The sequence below is a fragment of the Telmatherina bonti genome, assembly GCF_933228915.1.
Source record: "Telmatherina bonti genome assembly, chromosome: 17".
Lineage (NCBI taxonomy): Eukaryota > Metazoa > Chordata > Actinopteri > Atheriniformes > Telmatherinidae > Telmatherina > Telmatherina bonti.
This window is the reverse complement of record NC_136615.1, coordinates 30,223,321-30,236,841: the sequence shown is the minus strand read 5'-3', so window position 1 is coordinate 30,236,841 and position 13,521 is coordinate 30,223,321. Positions and strand designations below refer to the sequence as shown.

General features: G+C 43.4%; 1 protein-coding gene across 2 annotated transcripts in view; it reads right to left on the bottom strand.

The window, feature by feature from the left end:
- Positions 1-13,181, bottom strand: part of LOC306768205 (ephrin-A5b-like) — a 94,218-nt gene extending 81,037 nt beyond the window's left edge. For both annotated transcript variants that reach the window (XM_079256450.1, XM_079256451.1), the window contains exon 1: positions 12,502-13,181. In XM_079256450.1, coding sequence (XP_079112576.1) covers positions 12,502-12,626 — 125 coding nt within the window. In that variant the 5' untranslated portion in view covers positions 12,627-13,181. The remainder of the gene's footprint in view (positions 1-12,501) is intronic.
- Positions 13,182-13,521: the final 340 nt, after the last annotated feature.

Below are 13,521 nucleotides of genomic sequence, written 5' to 3'. Positions count from 1 at the left end.
AACCGGTGATATGAGCGCCAACGTACCAGCTTCATAGAGGGCATCAGCTTTGGCGCACGCCAACAAATCCGTGCAGGAAGGCAGCTTTATGAACATCCAATGTGTCAGTGGGTCAACCAGACCAGGCTGAGAAAGCAGGATTCCACTCCGTCAAACTGCTTCTTTTTATCATAATGACTGATTGATCCAAGATAACGAAGCTTCGTGCTCAACGTGCTGCAATGGCAGCTGTTGGTTGTTTGGTCCCAACATTCAGAGACACCTTTACTCATGTTAGAGTTAATCTTTATTTAATTTCTGTGCCTATGAGGAAACGTCTTGTACTACTTTGAAGGTCAGAAGGTGTTTGGCGGTGGCAGGAAATCGGGCGGCGTCGCTGAGCCTTCATTTCACGCTCTCGTTTCTTTTCTTTGCAGTTCTTCTCCGTGACTGCTCACGAATTCAGAGCATATCAGCCGTGTCAGGCATGTGCACTCGAATGTCTGGTTTCCTTAAGCTTCTGTGTTTAAGAGGTGCTGAAGGCAGTAAATATACGTCATGCAACACATTCTGATTTCTAAGTGTTTCTTTGTAAGACTAAACGTGTAAAACTGAATTTCATCCAAAAATGTTTGAAATTTGGCAAAATCCTGCAAAATGAAACTAATCCCAAGCGATAAAATAGGAGTAAAAACTAAAAGGTGAGAAAATTTGATCAAGACATTTCATTTCAGACTTCGTTGAGAAGATTTTCTGCACAAGTTCTGGAAGAATCTGACTTCAGGACACATAAGCAAAACACAAAAGACTTAACAGGCCAGAAGGGTTTTCTCGCCGCAGTAGAGCGTTGGATCAGAAAAGATCAGAAGCCGCTCGTGTGGCATCCCAGGATTCGTAACCTACTTTCACTCCCTGAAACAAGATGGAGTCAGATTTAGGAAAATGGCTGCCACGATGCTTCTCGCTCCGCCGCAGAAGAAAAGCACGAAGGCGCAGGAAAAGTCATCCACGTCTTGTGGAAAGTCTTCAGATCTTGGCAGTCTGAGGTTTCAACTAATGACCTCGCAACTCAAACCGCACGGTGATTAAATACCAAAAAGTACTTAATCAGACTCATTCGTCACCTGGAGAAACGGAGGCCAAGGGAGGGTTTGGGAAGAAGAAACAGACGCATCACATCGACCTCTCTATTAAAGCCATGGCAGTCCTGACCTGGATTTCTCCTGGTTGCGTGTGAAGGTTTGTCAAGCCTCTATCGTGAGATCACAAACAGCTTTTTTAATATTTTATGGGTCCCAGAGCACTAAGTGTGCAGAAATCCAACGGGAAGAAACGCTTTGAGCTCCAACAGGCCAGAAGGCCACAAAGGAAGGTCCAACAAAGTCACACCAAGTTCAGGAAACAACCACTTGTCACGTCTGGATAAATAACGTTTATTCTCGGAACACTTTCCACCACAAGAGTCTAAAAACGGTGAAATAAAACAAGTTCTAACCACTCAGTCGTGGTATGAAAACCCGCCATCAGATAAACTCTCATACCCAAAACGCACTCGCCTGAGACATCTGACACCGAGAAACAAACACAATCAAACAGCTGCAGCCTCTCCCGCAGATGCATGTTTTACTTCATCAAAAGGTGTTTTGGTTTGTTTCCGTGGTTGGAAACAAAAAAATAAAAACAAAAAGAAACACCATCACAGGTGCTGCTCAGAGATCTTCGTCACTTTCTGATTTATCTGTCTGGAAAAGTCACGCGCTCGCACATCAACTGCAAAACACACAGAAAGCTAAAAGTCAGCAGCCGTTTAGGATCAGGAACTATCGTCCCGGCGAGGAGGCGCACTGGCTTTGCGTTTCCGGCCTTCCTTCCAAAAACCGCGCTGACCCAGATCTGCTTCCAGAAACATTTACCCAGAAGTTTGGACCCCGCTGTCAAAATGATCACGTTTATAAAGAAACTCTCTCAAAGCTAATTTGTGTTCAGACTGGAACGTTGCGCGATGTGAACCTGCTGACGTGCCAGATTCCTCATTAGGTCCATTTGTTTGTAACCAGGAGAGACAGGAAAGCCTTCCCTGTCCGGACCACGGCGACTGGAACCGGAGCTGAAAATGTCAGAGCAAATTTCTCCCTTCTGTTCCAAAACGTGGCTCATTGATCACATTTACCTCCAAACAATCCAAACCGAAACATTCCCACCAATCCACTTCAGGAATGCAATGCAGGATGAATCTTCAGGGAAAAAAGTAATGCAACAAGTTGGTGCGGGACAGTCTCAACTCATGATTTCCAATTGTCTTTCAGTGTGCAGAGGGGATTATAAAAGGATGTGGGGGTGGGAGAGCCCCCGCCCTGCTATCTTTGATGCTTAGTGATGCCCTGCAAACAGCATCAGCTGTGCCAGGACTGTTAGCAGCTTAGTGGCTCTTTAGGACCTTTTTGGAAGCACTTTTCCAAAGCTTTACTGCAGTCATTAGGGGCTAAGGCTGATTAATGTGAATGGTCAGGCAGGGCCTGGCTTTTTGGGTGAAGAACAGAGAGGGGTGAAGGGTCCCACAGGAAGTGTTTTGTGTCTCTGCACAAAAGGAAGGCTGACCTCTTAAGCCCCTTAGAGCCTCTTTGCTAATACCCTCACCGGTGCCGACAAAGACACAGGGGATGCCATTTCACCACTCGCATTTAACAGAGTATACAAAAAAAAAAAGCCCCACTAAGATTAAAACGGCAGAAAAGTGAACCTCTGTGCAGCGGAGGGTGAATGTGTGAGATTAGGCCTTAGGACCCCCCCACCCCCTTTAAATGACATGGAAGCATGTCATTTCAAGCACATGCTTCCATTTAGTCCAAATTTTGTTTACAGTTTACAGTAAAAACTAAAGTAAATGTCATCACACACCTACTGGGAGTGTTGGGAGTGAAACTCCTGCTGGTTTACGCTTCTCAGGAACCTTCACACACAGAAAATGTCGACAAATTCCTTCTGATAAAAGTAAATAGTTGTATTTTTTTCAGATAAAACTCCTGTTTGGTTCTTTATTCTACGTCCTGCCTTTATGTTTCTCTGCATTCTGTGCTGATTCTTCCTCTCAAGCCCATTTTCTGATGCTGTGTTTTCCATTTATGTGATGGAAGCTGAACATGTTGGTGTTCAGGTGGTTTTACACACAAGAGCCACGACTCGGTTTAAACATGACACAAGCAGCAGCCGGCGTATGAAAGGACGGACCGGGATGGCTCTGACTGACCTATGATAAGTCTTCTCACACTGCCTTATCAAGAAATTTAACAAATGGATGAAACACTGGTCAAACAAACCCCACAACTGGTTCCAGTAACAAACAGCTGCAACCAGACTACATTTTTCTCTAAATTGGAGTCAAAAAAACAAAAAATATCTTAAAGCTGTTTATTTGAACAAATAAATATTTTCCCACTTTGTTTGACTCAAAGCTGCAGGTTTGCTCCTTTTAAATTACCTTTTTTAGTAGTAAAACTATCAATTTTGAGAAAACTGTGAAAGAAATTCAACTTTTAGAGTTTTTTGTGGCTACGTGACTTCGTCTTCAGACGTACATTGCGCTTTGCTTTCTTTAAACGATATGCATCATTATGGCGGTATGAAAATTGTGAGAAAAATCATGATTTGATGAAGAGTTTGTTACTGTACATCGTTCTATTTACAGTTTATTCTCGTGTAACTGGAAATATTGAGTCCAGAGGACTTCCTCCTTGACAGACTGGGAACCTCAGCAGAGAAATGACCAGTTTCCCACATCGTCATGTCTGAACGTCGCCACAGTCACGTTGTGAAGAAGCCATCAGTTCTGCAGACTTTGTGGTGACTTCTGTAGGTTCTTTTTTTTCTTTTTTGGCATGGTTTAAACAATTAAACAGAAAAGTTAACTCTTCTTTTCATGATTTTTATTCACCATATTCTTTCTGAACCTGTCCAGGCCGTTCCTGCATCTCGCCCAGTGATTGCTGGGACAGATTCCAGCTTCCCGCCAGCCTGAACTGGACTAAACCGTAAGAAAATGGATGGATAGTCTTTCAGATTTGAAGTGCAATAACTGAATTTGTATCCTTTTAGGTAACTGGAGTTTTTGTGTGTTTGTTTTACACACCCTGTGACTTTTTTTTTTTTTTTAAACAAATATTTCTCAGGTACATCTGTGAGTGCACCAAACCTATACATTTTTCTGAGGATGTGCTTGCCGTGTACAGCTAGTAGCCTGTGTGTACTTTGCTTATAGACGATGCTCCTGTGACATACATGTTCCCCGTTCATGATGAAGAAATCCACGCCGTCTAAGGGCTCAACAGCTTTTAAGAAAATCCAAAACAAGAAGGTTTGTAAAGAAATGAAGTTATTTCTGAGGTGAAATTATTTTTTTTTTAGGTGTTGAGCTTTAAAACTGAATGGATATTCGTTTATGCGTGGCTGGATTCTAATATGGCGGCACAACTGACGATTTTAGACGCTTGTCTCGGTGAAAATGTAGTTATCATATTTACTTTATTATTGATTATTTCACTGCAATGCATTTTGTTCTGTGTGTATGTAAAAGCACAATGAAAATGACTATAAAGAATCCTCGATTTGTTATTTTACAGTTATTTACCTAATTCTGACTTTTCCCACAGGCTGTCAGAAGAGGGGGGAATGGGGGGCCCTTGCCCCCCACCTCCAAAAATCAATCTGGTCGTGTCTGAAATTCTTTAGGTCATGCATCATTTCCATGTTTCATGTATTTCCGTCCATTCCAGCACCTGAAGTCAAACAAAGCAGGTCTTCATATAACAGGAGAGACATGTTTCATTTAAAAATAATAAAAGAAATCTCTTCTTTTAAAATATAAAAAATTTTAAAATATTTGACCTAGATATTTTTGTTTTCATTATCAGAAGGAACCAACTGAACACCTGCTGCAATCTTTAATTCCTCCAACACAAACCAGTTCTTTCATTTCTGAAACAAATATCATTTTTACATCACATATTAACCATTTAAGCTTCCTTCTCATTTGTTTAGATTTGCTCTCTCTCCCCTGCAGACAAGTTAAATAACAGAGGTGTGCACGTCGTGGTCTCAGAAAACATGTCTGTCATCCCCAGATTAGCAGTTCCATCCCGGCTGTCAGCGTCTCCAGACAGCAAATCGATGTTTGTCATGTTACGTTTGACGTGTAATTGTTTGGCCTTCATCTCTGAAATGAATCCAGTCGCCAACGTTTCTCATCCTATATCCTAACTCGGTTCTGGAAAAGTCTCATTGTAGGCGCACATATGTTGTGTGTCAGTGGAAGTTAAGCTGCATGAGCAGACTAAGTGACTTCTTTACTCACACTTTCAGAAACTAGGTCAAAAGATCACACTGGATGATCTAATTTTCCACTTTTGAATCATATTTCTTCTTAACATGTTGATATTTTTAGTATTTTTAGTGTTCTTGAAACAAACTTCTTTTATATTTTTTTTATATTTTCTTCTCTCCAGTAACAAATCTGCTTTTATAAATTGGTATTTAGAGAATAAAGTTTTAAAAGGTTTCATTTAAATGTATTTTAATTTGCTGGACTTAATATTTTAGTCTTCAAAACTTGCAAAATAAAGAAAAAAATGACTTTTTTTTTTTTTTTTTTTTTTTTTAAGTTAAACTGGCAAAAGGAAATAAAATGCAGGCTGGAAAACGCCTGCTGTGCCACAACATGAGCCAAACACTGCTGTAAACCAATGAACCGGCCACGCTTATTAGTAGCGTCTCGTCACTAGGTTCTGTCAATCACACCCTGGCAGCCTGAGGCCCCGGCCTTATTATTCAGAGTGTGAAGGGAGGGCCGGGGCGGCTTCTCTCTGCAGGCAGGGTCGAAGACAGCGTGAGGAATGACGGGGTCACCACATTACGCCTGCCGATGCCTCTTCTCCTAAAAGCCGGGGAGGAAATTTACCGTTTAACGAACAAGAAAGTGCAGTCTCACCAAGTACATTTGGAAGGTAAAACTGATTAAAGTCCACTCAGGTGGGAGAAGGGGGGCTGGCGGAAGGAATATAGCAGATTCCCTATCTGTGATCTGACTTTTCATTTCATTTGCTGGGAGCCTGAAGTGCTGCGTGAGGGCTTAATGCTCCTGCTCTTTCTAATAAAATGGAAGGTAAATCTCAGATAAGGAGCTTCTCACGCTCTGTTTATTGATAGTTTCTGAAGCCCCTGGTGCAGGAAATCACATTCACTCAACTCTCTTTGATGCCTCTTGAGATTGAGACTTCCTCAGGCTGGAATCGCTGGTTCTGACCCCACCCCAGGACTCCATGGCCTGGACACTGTCCCCCGCTTGCCGTAGCCTCTGGCTTCCTGTGTAGAAGCTCCTCTCACCCCGTCTGTGCTGTCCCTCTTGTCCCAATCCCCCTGCCCCACCTCAGATAACATATGCAGACTCTCCTCAACCAGCGCTCCCGTCTCCTCCTTCTCCCAGTCTGTCTCTGCATGGCTGAAAGGCGGCTATGGGCTGCTGAGTACGAGCCGAACAATAGTGGCCTTTCAGGCGGTCTGCGCTGGCGTTGGGAGAGGGTAGCGGTCCTGAGACCCAGTCAATATTTGGACGTGGTTGCCTTTTTTGTGTCCGTTTTTTTTAATCCAAGCGGAACCGAGCAGCAGGGAGCCTGGAAAAGGCTGAGAGGGGAAAGCGAGGGTAAACACTGGGAACAATGCAAATGGGGCAACTCACAATGCCACTGGGAATCTATCACAACATCAGCTCACTACCAAGTGAAAAATGAAGTATTGTGTGTTTAAGTGGAGATTAAAAAGAGAGCAGTGCAAGAAAAGCAAATAGTGGAGGTCATTCCGCTATGAGCAGAAACCTCCAGGTTTCCGTACCTGCAGCTAAAACAAGAGTGACCAGAAAGGGAGGAGAGAAGGGCAAAGAAGGTCTGGATCACCAGAGAAGCGGCCAAACATGACAAAAAAAAAAAAAACCACTGAAAAGATTCTTTAATTGTCCTACAGAGAAATATGTTGCATCTGCCATGGAAAGCTTTGGGGGGGCATTATCAGGGATTAAAGAAAACCCCCTGGGGTGACAGTCCTCTCCCTGAATGCTGGAATCCCTCTCTCCCCAGCTGTCAGGTTGTTAGTCCCACCCAATAAGGTTCTTTGATGACGGGAGGGTATCAGTTTCCATGGCTTCAGAGACACAAACAGCTTGCAAGATTAAGGACGGAACTCGGCCCTGATTCTCCGCTGATCCCACCTATCAGCAACAAATAAACACCTTGGGCGAAGGCGACGCCTGCGAGCAGACCATATGGACCCGGGTGGGCTTTAATGAAGCAGCTAAATAGCTGGTGAGCGGGGAATTCGCTAATAGCTGCTTGTCAGGGCAGCAGTAAATACCCAACTCTTACATTTTATTCCATCATTTGGTTCCCAACACAGCCGGCCGAGCTGACAAGGAACATATGTGGCTCATTTTTCCTTACGTGAGTCTTTCCACCATTAAATCCTACACTCTGCTTTACTCAGCTAAGATTTCTTGATACGTTTTGTTCTTTGTTTCTCTGAAGGATTATGTATTATGGCTGTTTATCCAGCAGAAAAACACAATACAGATTCATTATCAGGATTATTTGATAATTGATGAGGCAACTTTCCAAAGGGTTCGTCTTTACTTTCTTAAATTATATCACATTTGCTTGTATCTTACAGATCAATACTGAGCTAATAAAAGAAAAGAAGAATTAAAGTTTGAACGGCTAATCTGGGAATGACAGATTTGAATACAGCCAATAATTGATAAACTTTTAAAATTCTACATTAATTAGACGAACGTTTTGAGTTTCAGTTTGCAATAGAAGCTAATCTAAAGCGATACTCTGAACTCGAGTCAGACACATTTTATGCTAACCCGATAAAAGTGAATAAACTGGATTGTGTTGTGTCACCAGACGGTGACAGTTTGCACACCGTATGTGGTTATAATTCAGTAGAAGACATAGTTGTGCGAACTAGAAACATTAAGAAAAGAAATAACTGAGGTGGACATCTACAAGAGGAAATGGACATAGCTTGCCTAAAGAAATCACCTCTGGAAATGTCTTGAATTCTCTATCCAGGAAGATGATGGCCTGATTATCGTTTGTCCACTCAGGCGAGAAACAACTGGTGATTCACATCGTTTTAATCTTTAACAGGTCACAAAGACATCCAGGTTTTCCGTTCTTCCAATACGCATAATTTCTTCAAAAACGGTGAAAACTTTTCTTTTAATGCCGTTTCCATCCGGTTTTACCAGCTTCTAAATGCAAACCAGAGCAGGGGATGGAAACCCACCTAACATCAAAAAGCATTTTTATCCATTTTTTTTCCTCCAACTTGTCAAATTATTTGTCCTGATCTGAATGAGACGGACCTGCAGCCGAGTTACCAGGTAACTTTCATCACTATATCTGAAAGCTTATTGTTCACCTGTTGCTGCCTAGCAACACTAACAGCCTGATCCGATTGATTTCCAGATATTTATGTAACACCAATTTTATTAAAAGACATTTTTGGATAACTATTTTTAATAAAACACAGAGTATGTTTCCATGAGCATTAAAACCAGAAGTCTGGGAGTAATCAGATTACTGTGATAATCTGATACAACGCATTTACCTACACTTCTGAAATAATAGTATTTAAACTATCGTTGTCTACATTTACCAGTATATTACTGGATTTATTTCAGTGTACGTATGGCAAGATGACATCACTTCCTCTTACTTTTATGACATCACCAGTTTGTTAAACATGGCGGACCTCGCGGTTTTAGCATTAGCTGCTAACGTGAACGATAATAAGCTGGTGAATGCATTTAAATAATAAATGAGCTTGAAAAGAAGCAGAAAACCTTTCAGTTCTTGCCGAGCATCAGTGAAGCACAAGTCGGGTCACTTGTCATCAGAAAAGGAAACATTTAAAAAAATTGTTTTGTCAATCGAAACTGGATTAATTAAATCTAAAAATAAAAAATAAAAAAAATCAATTCAACATTGATTAAATCAATTTCTGAAACCCTACTTGAGTGTTGATTTCCTTTTGTTTGGGATCTTAACTTACGTTATTCATTTTAGTCGTCAAGTCTTTTTTTTATGTAAAATGACTATAAATATGTAAAACATAATCTGATCTTGAAATATTTTAGCCTTAATTGTGAATCAGAAATTGCTTTTAAAAAAATGTGACAATTCACTTTAAGAAAATATCTTCAAACATCACCCCTTTTGATTTGGCAACAAAAAAATCTCCTGATAATTGGTATGAACACTTATTTACTGCAGTTTATATATTCTAAATAGCAATATTAAAACATATCATCCAAAATCTGAAAGTAAAAACATGTTTATATGACTTATCAAACTGGTTTTTCCAACATATTTGGCATTTTAGGTGGAATTACAACCATTTTTCTGCTTCCCGTCCAAATTTGGAGCATTCCCGGACTTCCCAAGACATTGGAGCAACTGTTTGGACAAGGCACAGCCCCAGACAGAAAAAAGCTGCAGATTCTACTGAAGTCAAGAAAATTACAGCTGACTGACAAACAGCAAAACAAAACTGCATAATTATCTAAAGTCATTCTCGATTCTTTTCGGTGGATTTAGCATTAAAAAGAACAAACTAGAGAAGTCATTATATAAAATGTCTGAAAGCAGTTTCTTCCTAACAAGACCCCCCCCCCCATTCCTTTTCATTTCATGAAGTTGCTCATACGAGCGCAGCCACTCGCTGTCACTGTGGAAGATTCTCAAACTCCAGCCGAGCCCGGACAGACCTCCGGGCTGGAAAACCCAGCGTCATCCGCTCATCTGAGCCGAATCAGCATCGGAGCAGGAAGACGCTCCCTTTAGATCAAAGCATTGCAAACAAGAAACCATGTTTATCTAAATTACAGGGGCAGGGGGGGGTTGGAGGCTCCTTTCAGCGCCTTGGAAACAAAAGAAAAACATGAAAATGTCAATGCATTTCCATTTTTCACGACTCACTTCCCATTTCAATTCCAGAGCTCCTGTAGGGGATTTCATGAATGGCTGAGTGTGGACTGCTGCTCCGAATGCTATTTTTCCTCACTTTGGTGTAACGTGCAGCGGAGGAGGAAGGGTTGGGAGGTGTCGAGGGGGGGCCTCATCTGGAAGTTGGAGCAGCAGGTTCTCAGAGCTCCAACCTTGAGTATGGACACATTAAACAGCGGGGATTGGGGGGCGTGGGCTCGTATGGAATACTGTTAGGTTATGTTTTGGGTCTGGGGGCTGGGAGGGGGGGGGGGGGGGGGGGTCAACGCAAGTCCCTCGTTTACATCATACAGCTGAGGTCAGGTTTAGATTAAAGTCATGAATGAGAAAAAGAGACAGTCATTTAGAGTTACTCATTTATTCAGGCTCCATTCTGAGGAGACAAAACCCAGGCGGGGTGCCGTGCAGGGGCCGCCACCGGGCCCCATGGCCCGCGGTTCTGCCCCGGTTTTGACCCTGACAACGGTCCCCTCTGTGCTGCTTAACCCACGACTTGCCTGGTTACTATCGAGTGTGTGACCTCAGCATGTGTGAATCTCTCACAAGACCAAGCACCACGCTGAGCATTGGCGGCCGCTGAAACGCCCCTGTGTACCCCCTCATTGTTGTACCCCCGCGTGGGCTGGGGTCGGTGGGGGGGGATACTTGAGACTTGGGGAGCGTGGCAACCAAGAAACCAGACTCGGAAGCCGGGAACTTGCTTGAAAGCCAAAAACAGGAAGAAAAAAATTGAAAAACCTGCAGCCTGGGAGAAGCCTGGAAAGCTGCTATCAGACTCAGAAACTCCATCAGCTGCCTTTGATGTCTCACACACACACACACACACACACACACACACACAAAGACACCATATTTGCATTTGTATCATTAACATCCTGCAACTTCAACCGCTCCTTGCCAAATGCTTTGCCTCAGGGTCACCAGTGCAGTCACACACAGCAGCCATGATGAGTGTTTAGACTGAGAACAAACCAGTTCCAGTATCTGCAGAAGCCCAAGGACCAGTCCTGCCCCAAACAAAACAAAGTCACACACACACATTGCATCGCTGTTTCTCAGGGTAAGAGCCAAACATGAAGCCCTGACTTAACTGCAAACACACACATGAGGAAAAATGTCCCGTTGCCGAGGGAACCTGCAGGTTAGGAGCAGGAAGCACCTGCAGGGTCTAACTGGGACGGTTTTAATGGAGGATTTTAATCAGCAGACCCTGCAGAGTATCGGCGCGCTCGTGGATCAATAAGCAGCCACACAAACCCAGATTTGACACGCAGACGCAGCACCGTCTACAAGCTGGCCCTCATGTCTCTCTACCTGTCCAGGTTTCTCCTGTTTCTTTAAACGGTCGTCAGGAACGGTTCTCCAGACTTAAAGAACTTTCCAAAGCTCTAAACTTGCATGTTTGACCTGTTTCCTGCTTCGGTAAGGTGGAGATCCAGGTTCTGGGGAGGATTCTTCCCTCCATAAAACCCGTTGCTGCTGGTTTTCAGTCCAGTTTTTGTGTTGTTTGGCAAACTTCAGCGTTTTCAGGCTGATTTCCTTCCTTAAGAACGTAGATCCTTTCTGCCGAGACTTTATGACAGCAGATGTGATCGTTTGTCAGGTCTTTAAAAAAAAAAAAAAAAAAAGCATAACCATATTGTGGTTTTAAACTATTTAATATCCTTAAAAGTGTTATCAATGTGATTTTTTTTTTAGAATTTTATCTAAAACTAAAATTCATTTTTCAACAGGCATTTATAAAACAAAAAAAAAAACTAAACTTTTTTTATGTGTCTTGATAAAACTGGTTCATCTCTGAAGTTTTGTACATTTTATGTGCTTGAATGATTCTTTCAGTGGCTTCAAACAAGTTACAGAAACTGGACTGAAAATGAGTTGTAATAAAAACTAAAAGCCTTCAGAGAATCCTTCAGAATTATTGCTGAAAATAACTTTCCATCTTACAGTCTGGTTTATAAGAAGCCAAATAGACTGAAATGAGAATTTTCTCCGCAGACTGTTTAACAAACTCCTCCTCTGCCATGTTTCATCACTTTGCATTATTTCTGGGCTGCAGATCCACCCGAACATCCCCGCGAGAGCGTGGAAGTCTTGTGCGTTTAAATGTCGAAGTGAATTCATGGAAAATGGAGCGCGAGCGTGGATGCTGCGTGAGCGCGTGTTGTTCCACTGTCACGGCCGATCTCCAGCTCAGCGTTCACGGCTCATCATAAAGTTGATTCAGGTGCGGAGAATCATCTGCGCGAAGACAACAAACTGGGAATATGGCGAGAAAGAAGTGACAAAACAGCTGGTTTGCCACCAGCGTGTTGGAAACGATCCACGCGTGTTTCACCACCATCAGCATTGTAATAAAAGCAACCAGTCGTGTCTGTTTCTCTTGTTTTTTTTTAAGTTGACAGTGTATGAAATGTGTGAGCAAGCAGCCTGCAGCTCGAGCGCGTCCCCGCGGAGCAGCGACACTTACTTGGGGTTGGTCCGGTTCCAGAAGACGGCGTAGCGGTCCGACACCACTTTGGAGGCCGGGTCCTGGCCGTAGACACACATCCCAATGATAAGGATGAGGAAGAGGATCATTTCCACCTGCTGCATGTCTGCTCAGGGTCGGAACCTTCTGGTGGAGAAATGTTGTGGAGAATCAGCTCCTTCTTCTGCGTTTTCACTGAAGCTTAAAGCTCAAGACAGCGAGTCCAGTCTGTGTTTTAACAGATCATTTCCTCTCCAGGCAACTCTTCCCTGCCAGACAGAGCAGGTCTAATGACACTAAAGCAGCTCCCGCAGTGTTTGCGCTTCCTCCGGTTCAAGTCCGGCGCAGCGCGGCCAGCACTCCTCCAACACTGCTCCAACTCACATTCAGTTCTCCAAACAGGAGAACCGAAACAGATGCCTTTAAAATAAGAGTTTTAATACAAGAAGAAAAAAAAAAAAGGAGCAGGAACGCAGTTGACGTGCAGTTTCTCCGGGTTTGGATCTTTCCTGTCCAACGCGGATCGCCAAGAACACTGGAAGCAGCTGCTTCTATTCCGGCTGAAGTCGCTCCTGTCCTGCAGGTCGGTGGAACGAGGCTCCCCACGCCACGGCTGGACGCTCGCGATCTCCGGACTCTGCTGAGGAGCGCGCGACAAGCGGTGTTTTGTTTGTGAGGGAAGTCGGCAGCGTTGTAGCTCTGCTGCCATGCTCTCCCAGACCAACCCCCCTTCCCCTCCTTCCTTCAGTCCCTCTCCCCCCCCCCCCTCTCTCCCTCTCTCTCTCTCTCTCTCTTTCCTTCCTCCCTCCTCCCGTGCCAAACGGGCACGCTGGAAGAAACGCGCGTGTCTGCAGTTGGTGGCGTTTATTCTCGGACGCTGTTGCGCCTTCTTGGGCTCCTTCACAAACCGGTCGAAACCTTCTCCATAAAGACCACCAGGTTGCATTAAAGAAAAGAAAAAGCAAAGAAAAAACCCGAATCTGACAAAGTCATAAAGACTCTTGCGCCATGTTTAGGGAT